General features: G+C 37.9%; 1 protein-coding gene across 3 annotated transcripts; it reads right to left on the bottom strand.

Moving 5' to 3' along the window:
• Positions 1-154: 154 nt before the first annotated feature.
• LOC123864121 (PDZ domain-containing protein 8) lies at positions 155-27,708 on the bottom strand. Of its 3 annotated transcripts, none has more exons than XM_045904367.1 (15): positions 27,514-27,708; positions 23,980-24,149; positions 20,331-20,513; positions 19,503-19,695; positions 18,633-18,843; positions 18,059-18,224; positions 17,226-17,426; positions 16,378-16,575; positions 15,337-15,977; positions 14,505-14,721; positions 8,126-8,234; positions 5,316-5,444; positions 2,086-2,209; positions 672-861; positions 155-321 (listed from the first exon to the last, which is right to left on the bottom strand). In XM_045904367.1, exons 2-15 carry the CDS (start codon positions 24,130-24,132, stop codon positions 172-174), a joined length of 2,865 nt encoding a protein of 954 aa, XP_045760323.1. In that variant the 5' UTR covers positions 24,133-24,149; positions 27,514-27,708; the 3' UTR covers positions 155-171. The 3 variants fall into 3 exon arrangements, 2 of the variants coding, with proteins under 2 accessions (XP_045760323.1, XP_045760322.1); XM_045904366.1 differs by having other exon boundaries at positions 23,980-24,144; positions 27,518-27,708; XR_006795708.1 differs by lacking the exons at positions 155-321; positions 672-861 and adding an exon at positions 4,500-4,578 and having other exon boundaries at positions 23,980-24,144; positions 27,518-27,708.

Below are 27,708 nucleotides of genomic sequence, written 5' to 3'. Positions count from 1 at the left end.
AAAATGAGCCCTGAGTTAGGGAATCGCCTCTCTGGAGAGAAGCATAGATTAATTTTGATTACGGAAAATCAAAGGGTTTCCACGGGATTTTTGAAATCCCGAATCCACGTGGGCATCAGCTTGTCAAAAATGAAACGCAAATGATGTACAACGAACAATGGTTTAATGAGATCAAGTGTTGCCGTCGGCGGCGCGCTGCTGCGCCAGCTGGGCGGCGGCGCAGCAGTGCAGCATGAGCGCCGTGAGCGCGCACGCGCGGCCCTCGCCGCCCTCCTCGCCGCCCGCGTCCAGCGCCGACAGCTCCTCGCGGACGGCTTGAAGCTGCCGTGAGGAAAATATATCATTTAAAATTCAAAGAAAAGCGAGGTGCCGTAGAAACCTAACAACAGTGAAACTTTTTTGTCTCTTGTACTCTGTCTCACCCAATAAGAGTCCAGCGATACGTGAAATATATAGGAGAGAGATACGTCTGTGACGCTGCTTAATGATCCCCCTTCATCAATCATATAAAATCCCCCAAAAAGCTTTCCCTAACCATATAAAATCTTTTGTGCGAAAAGATGTCAGCGTTTACTTCACGAGTCCAGATTGGGCGGGTCGCTTGGTTCCAAGCCTAAAGTGACACACGTGCTTAAAGCCATTGTTGTGAATGCTGAAGGGAAGCTCCTTACCATTTCATGTATCTGTGTGGGAGTGAGTTTGGCCGCAAGATCCGGAGCGGAGTCCCTGGCGGCCGCTAAGAGAGCGTCTGGTGGCAGAGCGCTGCGCAGCGCGGGCTGCAACATCGCGCTGACGCCTGCGCGCGCCAGCCACGACGCGCCACAGCCGCTAAACGGGTTTCCCGATTCTAGCGACTGTTTCCTGCGAACATCAGTTTGGATGACTTGCTGATTTCTGAATAGTTTAGCGGCATTTCAAAAAGTTGACGCCTTTTTGTTTTTTTTTTAAATAAAAAATAAACGAGCAGGCGACCCACCTGATGTTAAGTGATTTCCGCCGCCCATGAATATTTGCCACACCAGGATACCGCCGATGCCTTGCCGGCCTTGAATTATTGTTAGTTTGTGTACACAATAAAATTCATGAAACCTTCATAAGATACAATTTTATTTTAGTGTGCTATAGGTGCTTAATTAAGCAGCGTTTTAGGACTACTATGCATAATCAATAACTTTCAAAAACAATACGTTACCCTTGGGATAGAAAAATAGCTTATTTTATTTTTTAAGGGTTGTCCGAATTCCCTCATTATTATTTTTTTAAACATAGTCTACAGGTAAGTACGTTTGCAGTATTTTAGCATCCATTTCAAACCAGAATTTCTTTATTCCTCAAAGAGTTGTTTGCCGTTAATGATCCTCCCACGCACCGTCCACATTCATGGCCAAGACGTAGTAATTTGGTAATTACCTAATCCCAGACTTTTTTACCAGACGACGTATTTACACAAAAATAGAGAGCAGGATAATATTTACGGTTACTCCGTGATAGATCACAGATTCGCAAGATCACAGATAACCAGAATAAGGTAATAACCTACTGCTCAAGTTCAAGATCTTATACTTTGGAGTGCCATATGACTTAAGATCGTGGAAGATTTTGTTATTTGGAATAAGAAATTCCGAGAAAACTAGGTTTTGTTACTAATGGGAACAGACTGTCTGTATTGGACATGAATTGGGTTGAACCAAAAACGTGATGTAGTGCTGGCTCTTTCCCAGAGCAGTCTTTATTACCTGTATGTACCCTATTCAAGTCGATGTATCAAATATATTTCAAGTAGTAGGAGTAAAACACCATCGCACTTTTTATATACCTAATTATTTGGTATACGCTGCCCACAGCAAAGAACTTCAGCAAAAGAACTAATGGAGAGCACCCCAAATGCTCTCCTAAACATGATCGTTACCTATAATCCCCTAGTGTAGTTTGTTTGTTGCTCTTCTCAGACTTGGGCGCGTTTGGAACCACTAGATCATCTTACAAATCCAACAATTCTGATCATCAAAAGGTGTACAATAGTTTGAATAAATGATTTTGATTTGATTTGAAGAGTACGCGTAGTCCTTTAGGTTAGTACTGTACCTGGGAGTGTGACTGGGCGAAGGTGGCAAAGATCTTGAAGATGCGTTGCTCCTCGGCGCATACAGGGAATGCGCAGAGCCCGCGCGACGCAGCCCTGCCACCAAGGCGCTCATAGCTCCACCGCCTTGAGGAAAACAGAACTTTGCTGATTGGCTGATACTGTGCTGTTGGATGTCGAGAGGAGGAGGAGAATTCTTGCTGATTGGCTGATATACTTGGATATCGACAAGTTATCCTGAACATGTGGCGCTAACAAAGAACAGTATTGTGTGTCACAACGCACTCAGGCGTAACTATCGGCTAATTCGACCGCGCCTTGAGCGTTGCCACGATATACCAATGTGCTCGTCTTAAAGGCGCTGGAGAGGATATCGTGCAGCGCGCTGCCGCGACGCGCGGTTCAGCTGCAGTTCAGTTGCAGTTCAGTTCGAGTGCGTGGGCACCTTAATAAATGTACCGATGACTCTAGGTTGGAAGCTATAGAACGCACTATGACTTTGACAATGTTAAAACGAGACAGCGTTATACCACTGGCATAAATCTGTCTCGTTTAAACTGAAACTTAGGTAGGTAAGTCTGAGCAAAGTCAATGTGCTCTATAGAGCTCACATAAAAGTAATTCTGTATCGTATCGCAACACCACACGATTACTGTAGTTTGTATGCACCTGTAGTAGGAAAAAGAAAACCGGGATTTCGCTAATTGATTGAATTAATATTTTTCTTAGACATCGACAAACTACTTACATCTATCTCGTAGAAGAGTAAGAGCTGAATCAGATAGTTACGCGAAATCCACTCGTAAATATCTATCATCTAGGAAAATATTTAAAGTGGATCTGGCGTTCGATAACCAAAGCAGGTACCCAAATTATGGTATTATCATATAATTTATTATTCCATAGAAGGTAGCTATTCACTTCTACATTCCATTCTTTCTACTTGCAATAAATGTGCTGTCATATTAATAATTCTTAGTGAGAATGTTGTATCATTTTAATTGTTTGATTTCTTTTCCGCAATAAAATATATATGTATAGTACCTACACGTATTTTCGTTGCCAGCAATTATCAAAAAATGTAGCGAAAGTAAATAAGTACAATACCTACCTACCTACACTTTTACTTTAACAGCCGATTAAAATATTAGGATTTTTTTCATATAAACTAATTATTATGTATTGAGGTAGTTAGTTATGTATGTCATATTTCGAAAGCATCTAGAGTGCTTAATTGGTATTCCATAATGTGTTAGAAATTGTTACGTTTTATGTAAAGTCATTCCTCAATCTAACGAAATAGAGAATGTCAGATCAGCGCAAATTGTATTCTCTGACAAATAGGAATAAAATTCATTTTCGATTGACAAGATCCTACCGTCTCATCGGCTGACGGCAACCTCAACGAGATCTATAAGATAACATACAAGAGCTAAATTGCATTGTCTTTCAATTACAAAATGTGACTCATTAGCCTTGAAAATTAAATTAACCAGACCGTACATTTAACTAATAATTGTTATTTTAGTTTGCTAACAACTTAGGGGCTTTTTCGGGTTGCACAACAGCGTATAGACAGGTATGTTGGGTAAGACGAATATATATGTTTCTAGGAAGGCTAGAGGATCTTAATTGGATGCGCTCGATAAATCAGGCAACTACTTATTTATAAGTACAGCTAGTGTATTTCAATGTTTATAATAAGCACCTCGTTTCCTAATAGCAAATGAAGTCTAATTCTAAACCTAGATAAATATATAATAATGGATTAACTATGCTATATTACGTGGAAGTACCAACTATAGAAAATGTTCCTAAAAGATTTGCTGTGGCAATGAAGCATTTATATCTACCTACCGTATTTAAGATTTTGCAATCATTAGAAATGATATTAGTGTTGCATAATTTCATTATGTTTGATAAACGTTCATTTTATATATTTTTTATAAAATAAAATTATATCTATAATGCCAATTGAAAAAACTATCTTGCTAAAAGGAACTGCAGTAGTGGAAAATAGATTTCTAAAAGGGCTTTCAAGGCATCCAACTAGCATGATGACTAAGGAGAGAACTAATGGCGACAACATACTTACAGCCGAATACTGAAACGTATATACTTAAGAGCGTCCTAATCTCTAAGTAGAATGTTTTTTGACATTTGACGTAGGTATGTGTTATAGGCCAAAGCAGAAAATATGTCTGCACAACACATAGTGTGATACTCATACTCATATAAAATCTTAGGATTAGATTTGATTCAACACGTGTCCTATGACGTTGTTATCGTCGTGTGATAAGTATGTTGCCACCCTAATTCAGTTAGAAGGCAATAAACATCCAACCAAACAAATGATTCGCAGAATTTCCCGCGAATCCACAAGATCTGGGGCAAAACACTGAGATCGAGCAAAAACCTGAGTTTATTTGTGTTGGTACGTGTCAGGAGAGGCCGGGTGTGTTAATGACGGTTTCGTCAGCATTCGAGTAGTTCGTCTGTGCAAAGAGAAACGAGATTTTTAACATTCGATCAACTTTAGTGACCAAATGTTGTAAATAAACAAAAATAATGTTAGATAATTTTTTTTACAGTAATATTAGACAAGTTAAAAGTTAAACATGACGTGAAGACGTTAGGAGCTGTACTTAGAATTTTAAAATCTTGAGAAGATGGCGAACATTTAGACTTATCTAGGTAATTGCTTTTTCCTTGTGTTAAACTCTGAGATTTCATAATCAGAATAAGTTATAAGCAGAACAACATTTAAAGGCATCTTTGAAAAAGACAGATTAGTTCCATATGAATAAAATGATAAATGAACGAACCATCATAGTGTCATGCCCCAATAACTAATTTTTTCAGGTGAACCTGTAAAATTTCTCTATTGGGACATGGCACTTTTTGTTCGCCAAAGTCTCATTTTACTTTTAAATACGTAGTTATATAATAGATCGAATTTTAATATTATCAACTTATCTAGTATTTTACCGACCTTGCAGATTGCAGCTTTGTTAAGAATATATTAAGGCTCAAGGCATACCTACTGGTAGATTCAAAGCTACGCTCCACATAAATTGTGCAATACACCGTGGAGTTAAAGTTCAATTTACTTTGAAATGTTAAAATTATCGTTTCGACATTCACTGTATGCTTTGAGCCATATGGTTATTATGTGCACTATTTTGCAGCAACTAAATAGCTTTAGAGCTATGTACATACAGTTACATCTTACCTTCTTCCTGGACATCCAAGGAGTCCTTTCTGTCACATTTGTCGTCATCATCCGAGTCGGCGTCCACGGCGTTGTCCGGTTCAGTCATGGTCAGCTCTGGAGGCGGGCATCCAACTCCTGAGGACTGATCTGAAATTATTTAGCATCTCTATTATGAAGGTTTTATTATACCTACCTAGACGAACTTTTGCACATTAAAGGATCGCCCACCCTCGAGAAATAGAAAATGATAAAAAAAGAATAGAATAGAATAGAATAGAATAGAATAAAATTTATTCGTTGAAACCGACACATAAACATAGTATTACAAATAAAGACGCTTATACAAAACTAAAAATAAAAAATAAAAATAAAAAATATAAACCCTAAAATATAAAATTTAAAATATAAAACTTAAAAACTAACTTAACTTAAACAGTATATTATGTATGTATTATGTGTCGTGCCAACGAAAGGAGGAAAAGAGGATTTTTATTTGCATTTTTTTGCCTAAGATATTATATCTCTTTCTTCGTTTTATCTTTGTCTCACTACTACTGGCCCGCTTTCTGGTATCTATATTATTTTAGTCAAGTTTCGCATTCTTGACTCGCGATCTAGATCTTTCAGTTTTTTAAGTCTGTATCAATTTTGAAATGCTTTTCATTATAATTTCATTTTAGAAGACGAAAGGCATGTTGACATGCCTTTTGTCTTGGCTTTACTCAACAATTTCTTTACATTATTCTACATTCCGCAATTATTTAGTCTAGAAGCCAGATAAAGCGCATTTTATGTTTTACCGACAGTAATCCGTAGATAGTATCGAATAAAAACCAGCAGATCAATAACATTAATGTCATAATTATTAACTTCCTCATTCGGAACGTTAATCTCATGACTTTAATGTGCCTATGATTTTTACCATTAATAAAATGTAAGAAAACATTTCTACACATAGGCAGACATGTAATAGTAAATACGCATTACAGCTACGCATATAAAAAATAGATAGGGTCATGATGATTCCAAACAACAAGTTATAGTACACGACAGGTAGAGGTGGCCACCGGGGTGGGGACGCCCCGCACACCCGCAAAGCCCCCGTGCTAACCTGGCGCGGATAGCGCGGGTGAAGTGCGGGTGTGTGGGGCACCCCCCGCCTCATACCCCGATCGCCAACTCGACCTGTCGCATACTATAGGTAGGTATGATCTTGGTATGATTTGTATTTCGAACATATTAAGAGAAGTGTACTAAGTACAACGTGTAAAACCATTGTAACACCCACTGGCTACTTTTTTAAAGAACAAATGATCGTCAAAAATCTTGACATTCATATTGAATATTCCATAAAACAGAATTCCTTTAGGTATTTATTTGCATGTTTTCCGCACAAAAAGGATGTACGTACTACGTTTTGGCCTTGTTTTGGTTTTTAAATATCTTTGTTGACATTTCGCCAAGTCGCAAACGAGAAGAAAGACGCGCATTTCGTGAACGCGGTCAGTGACCTAGCATTAAGATTAACAGCTTTAATCGCTCAATATATGAAAAGATTAATGCTAAGGATTTAATCCTTAACTGGAGATTTAAAACTTTTTTTATGTTTGTTATGGACGTCCGTTTATCACCTAGGTATTTCAATTAATGCGTTCAGTCGTCGAAACCATTAGGTATTCTAGGTATTGTGATTTTTTAATTTTCTTAAAATGACTGATATCTTTATATTTTTTTATAAGTACGAGTAGATCTAGATAGGTATGTGTATAATATTATCTACTCTTTATTTTTTACTAGCTGGGTCGCCCCGGATTCGTGTGGAATTTAGAAAATCGGCGCGGGGGTAGAATTTCCAACAATCCTGAAACACGTTTTCTTCATTTATAACCGAAAACTCAAATAAACCTTTTCATGAAATTAACTTATGATCTGACGGACTTTCATATTTATTTATTAATTTAATTTCTAATAAAAATTGTGAAACATCAAACAATTATTTTGTTTTTACCGAAAACCTAAATACCAATTTCATCGTTGATGTTACTTTAAAAAATAACGGACTTTCATACAAACTTCTATCTCCTATTTACGGGTGGGTGGGGTTAGAAAATTTTGATCTAATCTAGAAAATGAAATTTTGATACTAGGTTTAACCTAGCCGCCTAGCGGCCGGCTTAGACTGGGCTTTGATAAATCAGTCTGTCTGTCCGAGCAAGTCTATTTTGATAAAGACCTATATAATATTGTATAGATCATAATATCTCTCATGTTTTGAAAATAAAATATTTTTATAAAGAAAATAAAGACATTACAAACCGTTTTTGGAATCCAGAACATATAATTGGGTAGCTTTAAAAGAGACATTACGAAAAGCGGGAGTGTTGACATCTAAGGCCATCAATCTTTTCTTAGGAGACTTTTTAAAACTTCTTTGTGTGTTCATATAAAGACAAACACGCAAATTAACTTAAACGAAAACAGGGATTAAATGTTGCTACAGTTCAAGCTTCGTAAAAGCGGCTCTGACCTTATACCTGCACAGTGGGTGATTTATAAAATATCTAGGAGTGAGGGCAACGGCGGGTGAGACTATGATTTATACTATCGCGCAGTGCAACCTACAACCATGTCTGTTCAGAGGCCCCGGCCGTTTCCGTAACACCAACTGCACTTATACATTTATACAGTTTTCCTATATTCATCACACGATATTATGGTCCTTCGAGCCAGATAGTTTCGGCACTCTTTGGCATAACTGTGAAGGTTGTGACTTTATGAGACAGACATTTCCTTTTGAGGTACGGAACCCTAAAAAAAAGATAAATTACCTCGATCTTGTCTCGGGACACACGGCGAAGTCTCCTGACACTTCGTAACGCATTTCTTGTGACAGCACAGCCCGCAGTTGCGGCACTGCATTGCATCTTTCAGCCAAATCTAGGGCAAAGCAATTAGAATATAATAGCCTAGAAGTGTAATAGACTGAACGAAGATTTGTACAGGATAAACATCGCAGTTAAGAAATTAACTATGAGGACTTTTAGGTCAAAACTCATGAGACAAAATTCGTTTCCTTTGAAGAGTCTTTTTAGTTGTAGGAAAATCTTAGATCTATAGCATAAAATAAATAGGTTTACGGCTGATAAGCCAACTATAATGCGCGACAGGTTAAGATGGCAAACGGGGGTGGGGACGCCCCGCACACCCGCTCAGCCCTCACGCTAACCCGCTGCGGGTGAGCCCGGGTGACATGCGGGTGTGCGGGGTGTACAGTGTAATGTCAATAGTTTATAAGCACATTCATGTATACTAATGTGGCATGAATAAAAGTCAGTCCTATTACAACCATCGACTCGTTCACTCATTTTTCTACACCTCCTGTACCCAACCTTAGATGGCGACCCCGCCAAACGGACTCAAATAAATAAATACTTATAAAATATAAAAACACCTGTATAATGTGCAACTCAAAGGTGGAGAAAGAAGACATTTTTATCAATCAGAATAGTCAAAACAATGCCAATATAGAACAATTACATTGGCATATTTCCTCAATCAATATAATTGTGATTATTATATGCACAATTTTGTTACTGGGAGTACTTTACATATTCTTCAAATTTTACAAAAAATGCCACGAAAATTGGATGAGAAGCCAAATAACCCAGCACGTGCTTCGACGGTCGCGCCGATCTTCAGGACGAGGACCAGCACTGGAGCGTTCGTGTGAGAACTGCCGTGCTAAACCTTGTGGATCGTGATATTTTATTATTCAAGAAAAAACTATTACAATTAGTGCAAAGTGCAAGATGGACAGTGATGTATGACGATTTATTGAACTTATATAACGAACTTTCCAAGATAAAGGTATATTTAGTGAAAATCGGCCCAAGTCGGAGAAAAGGTGAAATTATATCTAAAAAGTTAAGTGAAGCGGACAATTTAGTAAGTAATTTTAATTCGATTTTAGAAGAATTAGCTTCAATACCAGTATCTTTTAAGGGTGATGAATGCTTACGATTTGACAAGTTAAGTAATGATTTTTTCAATTTATATGATACTATTTTAAAATTGTGTAATACCGAGTCTTGTGAAAATTATAACAAAATGTCAAAATTCGAATTAAAAGTAGCATTACAATTACTGCCAGTCATCGATGACTCTGAAATATCTGTGAAGCAATTAATCGATAATATTATTTACTATGATTCTTTGCTTACAAGTCCCGACTGTAAAAATAATCTCATTCAATTCATCTTAAAAAGTAGACTATCACAAAATGCTAAATTGCAATTACAGCCAAATTACACAGCCATCAATGACTTGGTTAGCGATATGCGGCGTGTGTTACTGCCACAAAAATCGCCTATAGCTATCCAAAATAAAATACAACAGTTAAGGCAAAATAATAGATCTGTACAAGATTATGGGAAAGAAATGTCAGAACTTTTTGTTGACCTTACAATATCGCAGTCAAAAGGTGATTCAAATGCTTATGCGGTACTTAAGCCCTTAAATGAAAAATTTGTCACTAAAAAGTTTGCCGACGGGTTGCGTAATCGTACACTTAGCACAGTAATTACAGCCAGGAACTACGATTCGCTTAAGGATGCAATTCAGGGTGCCCTTGATGAAGAAATCTCGAACCCTTCCCCTTCAGCAGGTGATTTATTAACCATGAAACAGCGTACATACTACCAGTCTAGGAATTTTAATAATTACTCAGGTAGATGGAATACAGGTAAGTATACAGGTTCACGGCCATCATATTATGTACCTGGCAGAGGGCGAGCATTAGGGCATCAGGTTTCAGCGCACTACTACTCTTCTTCGAGAGGAAAACAGAACGGCGCTCGTGGGATGACACGAGGTCGCGGAGGTAAGTTTTCTAATAATAATAATTATTATTATAGAAATCGAGGAGCTAAACAGACTAGAAATGTCATGCATATGTTGGGCGGATCAGAATCGGATTGTCAGATTAAATCCTCCCCTGAAAACCAAAATCAGTTTTTTCGAGAATAAACCCTTTATATTAACCTTACAGAAAAATGTAAAATACGTAGAATTATATTTGAACAATACAAGATGCTTCTGGTTATTAGATACCGGCGCAAGCATTTCAGCGGTTTGCAAAACAATAGTATGTAACAATACACCCATAGCCGACCGCCGTATTCTAATCAACGGCGTGGGGGGTCAAATCCAAGCGAAAGGCTCTGTTTATTTAACACTATCTGCTCCAAGTGGTGTACAATTACCGCATGAGTTCTATGTATTTGATTCTTTACCGTGTATGGCCAATGGAATTTTAGGTCTAGATTTTCTTTCTTTGTACGGAGCTCATATTGACTTAGAAAATTGCATTTTAACATTGAACTTTAATGGAATAAAATTCATACTACCATTGTTAAATAATATTGAAGTTGAGAAACCCAACTTTTTGACTATACCTGCTAGGTCTGAATCTACGCATTACATTACTACTAGTATGACTGAAGAGAGCGTAGTCTGTGCATCCGAAATTAAAGATGGAATTTTTATCGCGAGCATGCTAGTTATGCCTAAGGACGGAAAAATACCTATAAAAGTTTTGAATACTACTGAAACCGATTTTTATTTACAGGATATAAAGCCTATTATACACAAGGCTAGTGATTATGATGTTTGTTTATTTGAAAATCCCTGTAGAGACTCAAATAGAGTGAAACGTTTATTCAAATTACTAAATTTAAACCATTTAAATTTGGAGGAGCAATCTAGTATTGAAAATATATGTGCAAAATATAACGACATATTTTACCTTGAAGGTGACCAATTTACCACTACTAAGCTTTATAAACATTCAATTTCTTTAAAGCCCAATACGACACCAGTGTATTCCAAGCCTTATAGACTTCCGCATTCACAAAAGAATGAAATGGATAAACAAATCGATAAGATGCTTAAACAAGGCATAATAGAACCATGTAACAGTGAATGGTCTAGCCCTGTTCTATTAGTTCCGAAAAAATCGAACTCAAGTACGGAGAAAAAATGGAGATTAGTCATTGACTATAGAAAATTAAATAACTGTATTATTGATGACAAATTTCCCCTACCGAATATAACAGACATATTAGACTCATTATCAGGATGTATATACTTTACCCACTTAGACTTGAATCAAGGTTTTTATAATGTTGAGCTCGATCCAGCTAGCAGAAAATACACAGCTTTTAGTTCAGGCCAATATCAAATGACCAGAATGCCTATGGGTCTTAAAACAAGTCCAAGCTCATTTTCACGAATGATGAATATGGCAATGGCTGGTTTATCCTACGAAAAATGTCTTTGTTACCTTGACGATTTAATTATTTTTGGACGGAACTTATCAGATCACAACAAAAATTTAATTGAAGTGTTTGAAAGAATTCGTAACGTTAACTTAAAATTAAATCCAGCAAAATGTGATTTTCTCAAAAAGGAATTGTTTTATTTGGGACACGTAGTGTCAGGCGATGGCATCGTACCCGACCCTCAGAAAGTTAGTATCATAAAAGATTACCCCATCCCAAAAACTGCTGACGAAGTAAGACGATTCGTCGCATTAGCTAGTTATTATAGAAAGTTTATACCTAATTTTGCCGAAAAAGCTTACAACTTAAATCTTTTATGCAGAAAAAAGGTTCAATTTATATGGGATAGTAATTGTCAAAAATCTTTCGATATTTTAAAGGAATGTATGATGACACCACCAGTTCTACAATACCCTGACTTTTCAAAAAGTAATCAGTTTATTGTTCACACAGACGCATCAGGTTACGCGATAGGTGCAATTTTATCAAACTCGGATGGACGTCCAGTAGCTTACGCAAGTAGAAGTCTCAACAAAGCTGAGCAGAATTATCCGACTATTGAAAAGGAGCTTTTAGCTGTGGTCTGGGCAATAAAATACTTTAGACCTTACTTGTACGGTCGGACTTTTAAAATTCTTACCGACCACAAACCTTTAATTTATTTGTTTAGTATGAAGGACCCTTCGAGTAGGTTGCTTAAATTTAGATTGACCTTGGAAGAGTATGACTATCTGATAGAGTATGTGAAAGGTAAAGATAATGTGGCTGCAGACGCATTATCTCGAGTGATTATGAGTTCTAAAGATTTGAAAGAGATGTGTGATAGTGTAAATGTGATGACGCGTGCACAGAGGAAACGGTTAGATACAAGTGCTTCTTCGGATAATATGATCTCTACCGACGACAGGTCTGATCAGCCAATAGTCGTAGACAGTCATATTAAACCAAAGAACGCAGTTGAGTTAAGATTTATAGACGCGAAAATTTTAAATAAATTGCGACAAGAAAATAAAATTAATTGCGAAAATAATATTTTTTCATATGACAGAGGTCAAATGACGATATTTATAAACCCTGCTTCTCAATCGCAATTGACGCGAGCCGCATTTGTGAGAGAGCTAGGTGAGTTTTGTGAACGAATAAATGTAGAAGAAATATATTTTATTAAAAGTAATAACAATAATATATTTGTTAAGAAGTTAGTAGAGGAGATAAAGAATACAATTGAATGGAAAGGACCTCGTTTATGTATTTTAGAGGACGTAAATAGAATAGATAACATGGATGATAGAAAAGTTATATTAAACGACTTTCATCTTCTGCCCACAAGTGGCCACGCGGGCATTAGACGAATGTTAAATAACATAAAGAAATATTATTTCTGGCCAGGACTGGAAAAAGACATAATTAATTTTGTAAAAAAATGTCCTAAATGCCAAAAACAAAAATATACCACCACGGTGAAAGAACCCATGGTAATTACTTCAACAGCTCATTCAGCTTTTGAAAAAATATTTTTAGATATAGTTGGACCCTTAGATAGAGATATTAATAATTACACATACATTTTAACGCTACAATGCGAACTAACAAAATATGTATGCGCATTCCCATTGATTACAAAAACAGCCACAGAAGTAGCGCGTGTTTTTGTAAATAACTTTATCCTTGTTCATGGAATACCAACGATTGTGGGAACAGATCGAGGATCTGAATTTTTATCGGAAACATTTCAAGAGGTTTGTAAGTTACTCAATATTTCTAAACTAAATTCAACAGCATACCACCATGAAAGTATAGGTGCCTTAGAAAACTCACATAAGAGTTTAGGAAGTTTTCTAAGAATTCAGACCGAAGGTAGACCAGATTTATGGAGTACATGGCTTCCTTTTTGGTGTTTTGCGTATAACACAACTGTACATTCGTCAACAAAGTTTACACCTTTTGAACTAGTATATGGTAAAAAGTGTAACCTACCAAACAATCTTTCAACGAAAATAGAACCTCTTTACAATCACGATAACTATCCTCAAGAATTGAGATATCGCTTACAAGTTTCACAAACAGAGGCGCGTAACAATTTAATAAATAGTAAATATAGACAAAAATTTAGATACGACAAATATGTTAATCCTATAAAATATAAGCCTAACGATTTAATTTTAATTAAAAATGAAACAGGCAATAAACTATCAGATTTATATTTAGGACCATATAAAGTAATTGAAGACTTGTCACCGAATGTAAAAATAGAATATACTAATGGAAAAATAGATGTTATTCATAAAAATAGAACTAAACTATACTTAACTGATTAACTGTATGTATTTGTAAGAAAATATAACAATATTGTAATTAGATGTAAGAAATATATTGTTTCCCTACGATTTAAAAAAAACAAAAATGTTTTTGTATTTTATATTTAGCTATTAAGAAAAAAAAATTATGTAATAGAACATTAATAATTTTTTTACCACCCCATGGGAGGTGTACAGTGTAATGTCAATAGTTTATAAGCACATTCATGTATACTAATGTGGCATGAATAAAAGTCAGTCCTATTACAACCATCGACTCGTTCACTCATTTTTCTACACCTCCTGTACCCAACCTTAGAGGGGCGTCCCCCCCGCCTCATACCCCGATTGCCATCTCAACCAGATGCGCACTATAGATAGCACTGCTATTATAAATGTTACGCAGTTATTTCTCAAATGCGTCTCATTCTCGTAAATCGGTTATGAAAAATGATCCCTTCCAATTTTTAGTTTTTTTTCTTATACAAGTTAACCATTGACTGCAATCTCACCTGGTGGTAAGGTATGATGCAGTCTAAGATGAAGCTAATTTACAATACCATAGAGCTTACCTTTTTATTACAAAAATCGCACTGCGTGGACCTATGAAAGTGTGTTCGTACAAAATCATGGACAGTTCTAGTGGGCTGGGTTCTTGGTTGGTTGTTCTTTGGCGCTGGACGCGGTGCCCGCGCGTTCCCGGCGTCCTCCCACTCCCACCAAACCAGGGCATCCCCGAAACATAAGCACGGCTCGAAACCGGCGTGCGACGCTAGTTTGTGGGTTTTGCTGAAATAGGACACCTGAATTGTTATAATAAGTACCTAGCAGCAAAAGTCTCAGGGAAGTGCTGTTGCTGAAGTTACTGTCATGTCAATGTCAGCAAGTTTATTCCATTGAAATGTAACTTCCGCAATTTCTAGCTAAGTGACATGCAGGTGACTTGCTAGAGCTAATTTCTGCAAGTTTTATAGCTAGTGGACACTCGGCTATAGAATAGACGGATATGGGCAATTTATTCCATTTTAAGAACTTTGTATTTTCCTGCGAACATAAGTCCAAGACTAAGAGGATTCTTTGGGCTCTTTGGTTTAACGTGGGCCGAAGTGTGTATGTATGTGTGTGTACACACAGCACCAAAATAGATACAATACCAAAAGGCTACGGACGTAGTATACCAAACACCGAATCCTTTCGTTAGCCCGTCATGTGCGTCATGTAAATATCCCTACCTTTGCTTTGTGCGCATTTATTTACTTCCATTTCGAATTATGTTTTCCTTGACCAAAAATGTGTTAAGCAATTGTTTTGTAGGAAACGCTAAGCCATCAGCTAGAGACAGTTTCAGGCAGGCTACTATTAGACACAATTTGTTAAAATCATATTAATAAAAAAATGCCTTACCTAAACTTAATATCTACATCTGGCGGCAGAAACTGATAACGTTTCATGTGATGAGGAACCGTGGAATCTTGGCACTCACCAAGCAATGCCGCTAACGGTATATTCAAATAACCTAATAAAATTTCATCTTTCTCTCCCGGCAACGTTGACCACACATTTATATTCAGGTACTTGTGATTCTCGTTCAGTTTAAATTCGGTTTCTTCGTCGAATGGTATTATCGGTTTTATTGGCACACATTTTGTCCAAAACATTTGACATATTTCTACGTGTTCGCATTGTCTAGGGCCGCCCGTTTCGAATAGTTCTTCTTCCTCCACGTTTTCAGCCTTTTCAGATATTTTGCATTCAGAAGAATCTGTTTTAATAATGGGTATGTCTGGATGTTTGACAGTCTTGTTCGTTACTACTGCTTGTCGCAAAGGCGTGCTTGCACCAGAAGCCGGTGGCGTGCTCCCGGCAGAACTGTCAGAAGATTTGTTTTCTACGGAACATCTGCGTTTACGTAAACCAAAGTTTGCTGGGCCGATCGGGTCGGTGGTCTTGGAAACTGGCCTTATGGTTTGTGGTTCAGCTTTTTGTTTGACTGGAGTGTCGTTTTCAGATTGCTGTTCTGATGACTTTGAGGGTGAATCGGTTTCCTAAAACCAAAATTTTTAGATCTTATAGGAAACTTAAGTCTTTGAAGATGATTTCGGAGTTGATGAGTTCTGTGGAACTACATTTTTTGTCTTCTGTTAACAACAACAGTGGTCAAAAAATAGAGAACAGTAAAAATGGCGTATGTTATTTATGCCACGTAACTATCTAATATTATAAATGCGAAGGTTCGTCTGTGTTTTTGGTGTTACATTTTCACATGATTTTCACGGTCCATCCATTTAACTGATTTTGACATTTGGTACACAGATAGTTGTACCCTGGATACGGACATATTAACTAGGTTACTTTTAATGCCAAAAAATCCAAGAGTTCCCACGGGGTTTTTAAAAACCTAAACCCACGCTGTTGAAATCGCAGGCATCATCTATTACAACTTACCATTAAGTTATTCTTAGAAGCCGTAGAACGGATGCCCTGTATTCGGACCCCTTCCATGACCTCCGAAACGCGTCGAAAGGAGAAATTAGTGCGCAATCTTTTGGGCTCGTCTTCCCTTCTTGTCGAGCCGCCCGACCCGCCTCTCCTCACCCGCACTGTTACTGCGCGGCGTTCTACACAACGTAACAGTTTCCCCACCTGCGAAAGCCAAGACTGTGGTTACCAAATCTCTAGTGGAGTCCAGGCTTGGATAATTTTTTGCTTTCGAAGTCTCCTGAACTCTTTACTTCCGATTTCGGGGCATTCAAACTTGAAAATAGCATCGGAAACCGGAAACGAGTGAATTAAAAAGAAGTTTGTCTATCTACGTATTTTGCTAAAGCGAAAGATACTATTTTCTTTGTTCAAAGTTGAAAAATAGCTAACAATATTCTAAGCTCTAGTCATTATATTTTGATAACATGTCATAATAAATTATTTAGGACAGTTTACTTGGCCAAACATTCTTGAACACGTGGCACCTTCGACGTGATACTGCTATCAGAATCACGTCGAAAATGAGTTACATCGAGGATGCTAATTGAGTAACACCTAAACGAATCTTAACAAAAAGGCAGCTTACTTGAGCAACATTATTGATAGGCTTTTTGTCGATAGCCAATACGACGTCATCGCGATGCAGGTCGGCTCTGTAAGCCGGCGACATTGGTACCACTGTACCACTAACACCTCTCCCAATCCTTGACAACACCAGTACTAGCGGACCCGATACTGCTGATACAGTCACGTCAAAAACTAGGATACTATCCAAGAGGGATACCTGTTAAAATCTCAGAAAGGCAGCTTACTTGAGCAACATTATTGACAGGCTTGTTGTCGATAGCCAACACGACGTCATCGCGACGCAGGTCGGCTCTGTAAGCCGGCGACATCGGCACCACTGTGTCCACCAACACCACGCCCACTCCTTGACAACACACCAGCCCCAGTGGACCTGACACTGCTGGTAGAACCACATCGAGAACTAGTATACCCCGGCGAAGTGATACCTTCAAGAGAAAGGAAGAAGTTCTAAATTACATTAAACTTTTCTTTTGGTTGTAAAATTTTAGTAACTCACAACAACATTTTCGAGATGTTTGAGGAATTTTTGACCTATTTTAATTAAGCGCTTCTTGAAGTGAAAGCGGACGTGGGCGCAGCTTTATACTTTGGAGTTGGACAATAATCGAACGCATCGACGAGTTAACGTGAGGCACTAAGGCATGATGTTTTAGCTACCTACCTTTGATCTAATGGGTAAATAGCAACAATATTAACAAAATCAGTTGTTGATTCTCCAAAAATTGCTCAAAATTCGTAGAATGTGTTGAATAATCGATTCTGATTTGTTAATCATACGTAAAAACCCACCCAAGAGTCTTGTTTTTTCAGTTGATTGCCGCATATAGTTGAGGCAGTGCCCCTTTCAGCCAACATAGATACTAAGCTAGATTTAAAAATAGGTTATCTGGTTCTCGAGAAAGTAAGAAGCATAAACTTTGGTCAGCTCCTTGATTCTCCAGGGCCTATGGTACTCTATGTTTGTTTCATTTTGGTGCTATTAGTAGGATATTTATATATTTATATTTTGTAATGTGTAACAAACAGGCAACCTGTAATTTTTTTTCAGAAGTCTTACCCATCCATGTGAGTCGACGGCTAACGCAGCGCGTACAGTGCCGTTGGTTCCAGCCCATTGCAGCCGAGTCACTTCAACCAGTCGAACCGTGAGTCGACCGTGAGGGGTTGGACCATCCTCCCCTTCCGTACTACCTGGCTCGGATTTTGGGAAAAACGGCTTATATCTGAAACCAAGACAAAATATTTCTAGAAATAATTTCTATCTCTGAATATATAATGACATTATCACAATTACGTAGCGCGGACATGTATGCTTCATAGACATTTGACTTGGTTGCAGACCGCGTTCCTTGATGTCGCGTTGCATGTAGTACTTAGGTGAAGTACTAACCGAAAACAGAGTTTAGAAGTAGGGGATGTCTCCGAGCTACACTACTAGTCCTTTTACACGGAGAATTATGTCGGTTCAAAAACTTGGTTCAAAAATTAGGTTATTTACTGCAGACAGTAAATAACCTAATTTTTGAACCAAGTTAGTAGTCAAATAATTTGTTTTGAATTTTTTGATGGAAATTTATAATGAACATACTAGAGTTTTTTTTTTAGATTAAAGCTTTTCTTAAAAATCACACCTAATTTTATAATTGGGAAGCGTGTGCCGTTGTGCTACGGCCCTTCTGATATGAGCAGCGACGAGGGCCGCTAGCCGAGGCTTGAGCTGCCTGCCTTGGAAGCGACCTCGCACTCGCAGCTCCAGGCGCGGAGGAGCTTCGAACGCGATCGCCCAGTGCGTGTATGGCGTGCGTCGGAACATCACCCGGACGTTGCCGCTTATGCTCTCCACTGGAATAGAGGAAAGCAGCTGTTAAATATGCCTAGGTGCTACGTAGCGGTCTGTGTTGCAAATTATCACCATCAAAGTACTACAGCCCTGGGTGGGCCTTGGCTCGGTCAAGCAAACTCCGCCATTGGGGCCGGTCAAACGCAGCTTCCTTCCAGTTCCTAACCCTCGGCAAATACTCAAATTAAAAGAAATAAAAGAGTATAGCTAATAGCGGCTGTACTAACGTGGTTAGTTGAAGTAAGCCCGACCGACTAGTTTCAAACCCATCCAAATTCAAATTCAAATTATTTTTATTCAATTAAACTTTTACAAGTGCTTTTGAATCGTCAAAATAATCTACCACTGGTTCGGAATGCTGTTCCTACCGAGAAGAACCAGCAAGAAACTCGGCGGTTGCTCTTTTCAAATGTACAATTTACAATAATATGCCAGTATCCAGTCTAAACCACGCCGCTTGCGAGCCGAGTCTCTCTGATAAAATGGTGTCTCAAAATGATTAACGCCCACTGAGGTTTTTGTCTCTATCATTTGTATGGGATTACGTAATAGAGAGTGCACTAATCTAACTTCTTTCCGTAGATAGAGTATAGACAGGTTGTTTGAGACAGTACAAAAAAGTCCAATGGACACTCCGAACCGTAAAAATGTTTCTACGCACCGGTGATAGAAATGTTGGCAATCTTCCCCAACAGCATGACAGCGTCGACTTCTATCCTGAAGCTGCCGTCGTACTGCAGGTCGAACTTCAAGTCCAGCGACCGCAACCTTGCTCCGTCATCTTCTAACTCTCCATTCACCAGCCGGAGATTGGTGATGCTCGGGAACTCTGTGCCCACTTCTAGTGAACGGAGCTGTTAGAATGAAATTAAAATACTTATTTCTAATTTTCATTTTAATGTTGCAAGCAGAATTATTTATTTCCTATTTACTAACACTATTTATGAATAAATTCTATAGATGTTAGGTTTCCAATTTCTTCATGCATCTTCATTATTACTTTACGCCACCACTACTCAATAGATTTATTTATAACATTGAACTTTGCATCCTGAAGATAATAATATTTAAGCTACTTTTTAGTACGGGAAATCAAAGCGTTCCTACGAGAACTGTAAAAAACCTAAATCTACAGGAAAGAAATCTCACGTAAAAGGAATATACATTATACATATACGTATACATTTATTAAGAGACACATTATGTCAGTTCCGATTGAAACATAGAGGTGTCTCTGTGTGACCGATAACCACAGCGCAGGTCTTCTTCTTTGTCGTTACGCTCTTGACAGAGCGTTCGTGGTCTTCACTGCAGTGCTATGGCACGCTTAACAACGCGTCTCCGTTCTTCTCTAATGGATGCCTTCCTAGTGCAATCATGCAAGGAGACATCCATCGCAGCCCTCACTTGGTCTGTTCACCTCATGGGCTATACGAAGCAAGTAACTGATAACAATTCATCGGAAGAAGAACATTTACATTTAACTTACCGTAAGAGACTCAAAAATCTTTCCGGAGGATGTTTTGGCCAGCAGTTCGGCGAGCTCGTTGGCCATACGCCGTCGCAGCCAGCGAGTGTCAGCTGTGCTCTGCTGGAATATGAACTGCAGCATCGCGTTGAGCGCGCCCTCTGGCGTACTCCCTGCACCTCGAGTTAGTTCGTTCAGAATTTCCTGTATAAGTAAGGATACTCTATTAATTTTCAGGAATGAACTTTGACTATTAGGCTCGGTTCCCACCTAAGCCTAACGGAGAGGAGATGCAATTAGATAAAAAAAAATGACGCGATAATTTTTTCCGAGTACATATCAAGGCAGGATATCATAAACTGGCAGGTTGCTGTTGTTCTTGTTGGGTATTGTTATCACGAATTCTTTCTATTGTCGTCATATTATAAAAAAAGATTCCGACGAATTGAGAACCTCCTCCTTTTTTGGAAGTCGGTTAAAAAGAGTGACAGTAACAGATTCGAACATTGTCTAATATGCATCTTAAATATTTATGTACACCGTTTTGTGGTGGTTCCTTTAATCCTTATGCGTTTTGTCCTAAAGTTTTGAAAAACTTTAATATTTTCATCTAGACTATATACATAAAAAAATAATAAAACAACCTCACCTTTTTGCCTTACAAAATATTACACGTGTAAAAGCTTCAAATTTTAATACTTAAAATTTAAATACAAAATATTTAAGTCAGGCTTAGCTAAAGCCTTACATTTACCTTGATTGTTACCAAGGAAAATGTTACGCCGACGACGACGTTGAGAAAATACCAGGAAATTACGGAAATTGACTAACTCTGTACAAACATCAAACGCGCCACTTTCTAATGTAGGTATAAGTTTTCGCTTTTATGGAATAAATTAGGGGTGTCGGTAATTAAATGAGTTTGACGTGCGGCATTATAGTATTTAATTAATAAATCGGTACCTATATTATTAATTATTGCCTGTAATTACTAGATATCGGTACCTACTATAATTGACAGTAAACAATATTTTACCAAATCTATTAACTTAAATCTACTTCGAATTAATTAGTTACGTAACTTATAAAGAAGGAGCCTGGGAGGGCCAAACCTTCGTTATTTCATAAAACATTTTCGTTATTATATAATTTTTCAGACACCCAAGACATATTGAAGTTTAAGGAGGTCTGGCAAGAGGTTGCCACGATACTTTGAGTGTCTGGCAATGCATGACGTGATTTCTAATCCAATTCCAAAGAAAGTATAAAACTCATAAAAATAATGTGAAGCTTATCTCATCATCATCAACGTATTGCCGGCTTACTACTGGGCACTCTCACATAACGAGAATGGCTTGGCCACAGTCTACCATGCTGGCCAGTGGGCAGACTTCTCACTCCTTTGAGAACTTTTAGGTATGCAGGTTTCTCACGATATTTTCAGAGGTGAAGCTATATTACAGATACTCATAGATAGCTTCTATTAATACCTATACCTATGGTCAAGATTTTTTCTTAATTTGACTCATGCCAAGAAAAAATGCTCGCCCAATAAACAACGGAGTACAAGTAGGTATAGGCGCCATCGAAATATAAATAAGTAACCTAGCCTAGCTACAGAGTGAATCGACCTTTGGTTGACGGCTTTTTGATTTCGAAATGGCACGCGATGCAGAGTGACTGCAGTCCGCAATGACTGCATTTATAAAATTATGAAACCAATACCTACCTAACACTTTTGAACCCCAACGTTTATTGGTGCCTCTATATGTATGTGGTGTGTGTATATGGCGACCTCGCAGCGAAAAACGCAGCGTTGGAAGACTTCCATAGGTGGGCAGATGTCATCAAACGAGGCGCAGGGAGCTGTTGGATTCAACGCAAGACAACCTACCTACCTGGGACAAAGGGTCCCTTCGGGTGACGGGTTTCTAATTTCGAAAATATTTTTTTATTTTTTTAAAAATCACAGTTCCCTCGCGATTTTTATAAATATAAATCCACGCGGATAAAGTCGTGGCCCGCGGGCTAAATCTAGTTAAATCTAGTTAAAAAATATCGCCCACAATTAAAAAAAAAATCGCCCACTGCGCAGGTTCATGGAACTTTTTTGTGATACCAACCTGTTGTAAGGAGTAGGTATGTACAGACGTAACGCTGGCCCGGCAAGACAGCTCGTAAAGTTCATGAGGGTAACATGGGGCAAGAATTCACGAAGACCCGTTCATTACTTCACAATTCAAATAATAGTAAAAGTCAACAAAATAAATTATCCACTTTTATGACCCTTTTACGTGAACATAAACCGAATTGGGGACTATAAAATCTAGGGATCCAATACTATCGCAGACTGTGCCTTTACGCGTACCTTTATTGATAACTAGATGATGCCCGCGACTTCGTCCGCGTGGACTTAGCTTTTTCAAAATCCCGTGGGAACTCTTTGATTTTCCGGGATAAAAAGTAGCCTATGTGCTAATCCTGGATATTATCTATCTCCATTCCAAATTTCAGCCAAATCCGTCCAGTAGTTTTTGCGTGAAGGAGTAACAAACATACACACACACACACACACACATACAAACTTTCGCCTTTATAATATTAGTGTGATTCTGTCAAGGAATATCTTTGAAATTTTATAAGCAATATTTAAGATATCACTTATGAAAGCGAAAGTTTGTGTGTATGGGGGTGTGTGTGTGTATATCTGTTACTCCTTGACGCAAAATCTACTGGACGGATTGGGCTGAAATTTAGAATGGAGATAGATTATACCCTAAATTACTACATAGGCTACTTTTTATCCCGGAAAATCAAAGAGTTCCCACGGGATTTATAAAAAACCTACATCGACGCGAACGAAGTCGCGGGCATCAGCTATATCTTTATAAAAGGAAAAACTGACGTACTGACAACGTACAATCTCAGAATACATAATAGTAGGTCAAATTCATGGTTCAAACCACTGGGCCTAAAATCTTGTGCATGTACCTACCTAAGTAAGCTTAGTAAGGGTTATCCTGTACAACGTGGATATCTATTAAGCAAGAAATTTCAGAAATTCAGTAAAGTCATCCAAGAACATAACTCTATTCCTTAGATACGTTGCATGTATCATGTATGTATGTATGCATCTTGTATGGATTCTACACAATAAGAAAATTATTTTTAGAATCTCGCCTTATTAATATTATAAATAGCCTGGGCAGTAAGGCAGTTTTTAATAAACTTGACAAATCGGTATTCGATAAGTATATGGAAGCGTGTATAGTACGCGACAGGTTAAGATGGCAATCGCGGGAGACGCTCCGTACACTCCACGCACGTCACCCGTGGATATGTATTTGACGTCCTCCTTGGCGTAGTGGTAAGCGCTGTGGTCTTATTGGTGGGAGGTCCCGAGTTCGATTCCCGGCAGGGGTTTGGAATTTTATAGTTTCTAAATCTCTGGGTCTGGTCTGCTAGTTACCACTCTAGCAGCGAAGCCATGCCGCCGAGCGATTTAGCGTTCCGGTACGATGCCGTGTAGAAACAAAAAATTACCCTGTTCCAGGTTAGCCCGCTTCCATCTTAGACTGCATCATCACTTACCGCCAGGTGAGATTGCAGTTAAAGGCTGACTTGTATCTGAATAAAAAATAACTGTGAATAAATTGCAGCACTAACTTACCGGAGGTAAAGTAATAGGCAAGCAGAAGTCTTCTTCGGCCGGCGTCTTCTGCTCGAAAGGTCTCACGAAGTACAGCAGGAGTGCCAGCGGCACGGAGAGCGCGGAAACTGCTCCGAAAAGGGCTGCCATCACCAACCAACTCCAGTCCGGCATTTTGGCTTTTGGCTAAAAGATAAAAAATCGGTCAAGCGCGAGCCAGACTCGCACAGGAAGGGTTCCGTACTACAGAAGAAATAAAACGGTAATCTGAATCACTTTTGTTAACGAATCGCTAAACTAACTTTGTTTGTAGAGGTTTAAAATATGATATCTTGTTAGTTTATTTTTCCTGTCCATCGTATAAGAAATAAAACTTTTTTTAGCGGTAATTTTTTTTTTTTTTTATACTTATGTGATTGTTGTTACACACATACACATGGCAAATACACATTCCGTGAAAACAGGTCTCTACTTATTACGGTTCACGCGATACGCTGACAGACAGACGCACTTTGGGTATCTACCAAAGCCATCATGATCCAAACTTCATAGTCGCTGATCGTTCCTCCCTGTGTTGGGGGCAATACGGAGATAAACTTTCAACTTTTATAAAGTAACTTTTAAAAATAACTCTATAAGTTATCTAATGTATTCTTGTTTACATTGAAATACAATACTATATTTTAAGATTATCTTTATCACGTTCTATTTCCCAATTTTCTTGAACACAGACATTATTAAAACAGTGGCTATAGAATAGAGTTGTCAACCGTATTGGATTTCCCGGAAACGAATCCGCTGTGGGCTTTTGTTTCGAGAATCAATAGATTTCAACGTCTATATTAAATGAATTTCTTTGTCAAGTAGGAACGTGTTACATGGCTACACTTACGAATTAAAAAAACCGGTCAGGTGCGAGTCTGACGCGCAGATGAAGAGTTCCGTACAAGATATAACACTTTTTTTTCATGGCTGCCATTTTGTAATTTTTTATTATTATTTGTTGTAATAGGAGAAATAGAATTAGATACTCAGTGAAAATTCCAGCTCTCTACCTATCACGGTTCACGAGATACAGCCCGCTGACAGACGGATGGACAGCGGAGGAAGGACAAGATTTTTATTAGGGTCCCGCTGGCACCCTTCGGGTACGGAACTCTAAAAATTATTGAAGTTAATCATAGTACGCGACCACGGTGGACGTACTCGTAGCCGTAAGGCCTAGCCCGCACAGCGATTTTTATTCGCGCGATTTATTTTCCGCGTACGAAATTTCACCTACCACGCACTGCGAATGCGGTGAGCGCCATACAATACAACTCCTTAGTGCAAACAAGATGAATTTGAAAACTAACACCCGACTACGATCGTGTTAATAAACGCTGAAATATTATGGCAAAAGTGTTTTTCTGTTTCTGGGTATATTTTAATGCTGTAGTAGGTACATTTATATATATTTGAGTTTATATATATAAATGTACCTACTACTAATTTTCTCCTCTTTCATATTTTGACACCCCACTCGATACAATAGCAAAAAAAAATTTGGAGACCCCCACTTTTTTGATGTAACATCCATTAGGTAAATTTTTTTCGTATACAATATAGCCTATGTCACCCAGACCTTTACAACGAATCAATGGACACCTCATTCATCAAAACCAGCCCAGTAGTTTAGGCGCTACGGTGGAACACACAAATTCTGGATACAAAAATAGATACATAGACTGCTAAAATCATAACCCTTCCTTTTGGCTTTGCCGTAGTCGGGTAAAAATATACGCGTGATTTAACCGCATCGCTCCGCGTGTTTATATCAAATCACAAATTGCAAGTGTTGCGAAAAAAAATCGCGCGATTTTTATTCACTGTGCGAGCGAGCTCTAATTTATGACCTACGAAAATTACCTGTGTTCTACTTCTACACTGTTCGTAGCGTGCTAACCTACACTACAGTGAATACTTCACATAATGAGGGGGAGGTTACAAAACCTTGGGGTTGTGAGTGGTTATAGCCTAACAACTTTTGTTAAAACGTACCTACACATAACAACCTAAGGTGCTTTATTAAGGTGATGAGTAATTATAGTTACCAACTCGCTTTGGCCCCCGCTCAAAACCTGCTTTGCAATTTCCCAAAATTGTTGAAACTAATTATTCCTTTTGTATAAAAAAATTGGCTATGATAAATAGGTACTAAAATCTTGCTTTTTCCAGATGTTTGTAACTGCATCAAGAAATACTTATTGCCTCCAATTAGACTAAAAATATTATAGTCGTTTGGCATCACTTTGCACCTATCGTCTAGGTATATAAAATCCCTATTATTTTTTTGACCCATACCTAGTATAAGTTTCGTCGATATTCGTCATAGTAACCGTGTACCTACCTACCAATAGTCAGTTTAGTAACGGTACATTTCCAATTCGCGATCCCAGGTTCGATTCCTGATTTGTTCGATTTATTTATTTTTTCGATGTAGGTTTAGACATTTTCTTTGATTGTGTAGCATAATATTCACCTACATCTACGAAAAATTCGTAAAGGTTTTTTACTAGGTACTGTTTAACATACTAGATAGTACCCACTTAGCTTCATTTATATCCTTCGATTATAAGACAAAGAGAAGAATAATGTGCTAGGGAGCAAAATCGGAAAAAATGGGTGGTTTGCAAAGATAGGTATTAGCATTTAGGTATTCATACTCATGCATAGGCAATTTGCAATCTCGTTCATCAACAAGGTTCCTAGTTAAGTAGGTACATAAGCATTAGGCAAAGGCTAAACAAATACCATATAATTCTAAAAATAGGTAAGGAGGAATGTGCAACGTCCATATAAACTCATTGGAATTTCAAAACGTGATAAAATGTAGTAAATCTATGTTTCTGATGAATACTTATAGAGTAAATAATAGACCAGTTGCAATAGACCCGAGAGACAGCTTAGGTAACCTGTACTGCAGTTGTAGATATCTGAATCTATAATATAAGTAGGTTTTTATTACTTTAATATTTTTTTTTATAAAAAGGACCAATTATTATATATCACAATTAAAAATAATATAACTAAAATAAACTTACAAGATAGCTGATAAAGGATTTATCAACATTTTTAAAAGATGCACAATATTTTTTAAGAATCCCTAAAAGAAATGGTAGGTATCTATTCAATATTAAAGTGAGAAAATCGATCAATCACTCAAATAGCGATCTACGTAATCTTTGCTCCCCTAACATAGGTATTAGGTATTATTCACGTACTCGGAGCTCTGCGATGCACTACCTAGAATCTAGATGAAGAATTCTCAAAAAAAAAAAAACAACTCTTCTTGCTTTTGCGATTTCAGCAAAAGCACCGGTAACATTTTTAATGAATCATTTCCCCAGTTCGCACCCACCCTAATAAATGTAACACTTATTTTCCCAAACAATGCTATACAAAAACCAACCCTTAACCCCTACAATCAAAGCACTATTCACAGCTACTTAGCAACAGATAAAGACACAAAGCGTATGTTATTTCTAAAAGAAAATAACAAGCTGTGGCTAAATCTTACCTTATTTCAGATTTCGCTAAAACTACTTAACATTAATAGGTACATAATCACTATACAACAATTGACACAAAACCGGTGGATCTACGCGAAACCGGCAAACTTAAATAATTAACTTTACTTATCTCTGTAGAGATTTTAATTAGAAAATAATAAAAGCCTAACGCCTGCCGGTAAACCAGCGGCACGGGAGA

The sequence above is a fragment of the Maniola jurtina genome, chromosome 4 (assembly GCF_905333055.1).
Source record: "Maniola jurtina chromosome 4, ilManJurt1.1, whole genome shotgun sequence".
Taxonomy (NCBI): domain Eukaryota; kingdom Metazoa; phylum Arthropoda; class Insecta; order Lepidoptera; family Nymphalidae; genus Maniola; species Maniola jurtina.
The sequence above is the reverse complement of the archived record's forward strand: the minus strand, read 5'-3'. Positions and strand labels throughout refer to the sequence as shown.

What these genes read in the sequence shown, in the direction of transcription:
- LOC123864121 (XM_045904367.1), bottom strand. Translation starts at nt 24,132, where the DNA reads ATGCCGGACTGGAGTTGGTTGGTGATGGCAGCCCTTTTCGGAGCAGTT. An exon ending in CTTCTAAGAATAACTTAATG is followed by an intron (nt 15,978 to 16,377) that starts GTAAGTTGTAAT and finishes TTTTGGTTTTAG; the next exon opens with GAAACCGATTCACCCTCAAA. An exon ending in CTTGGATGTCCAGGAAGAAG is followed by an intron (nt 2,210 to 5,315) that starts GTAAGATGTAAC and finishes GTTTTCCTCAAG; the next exon opens with GCGGTGGAGCTATGAGCGCC.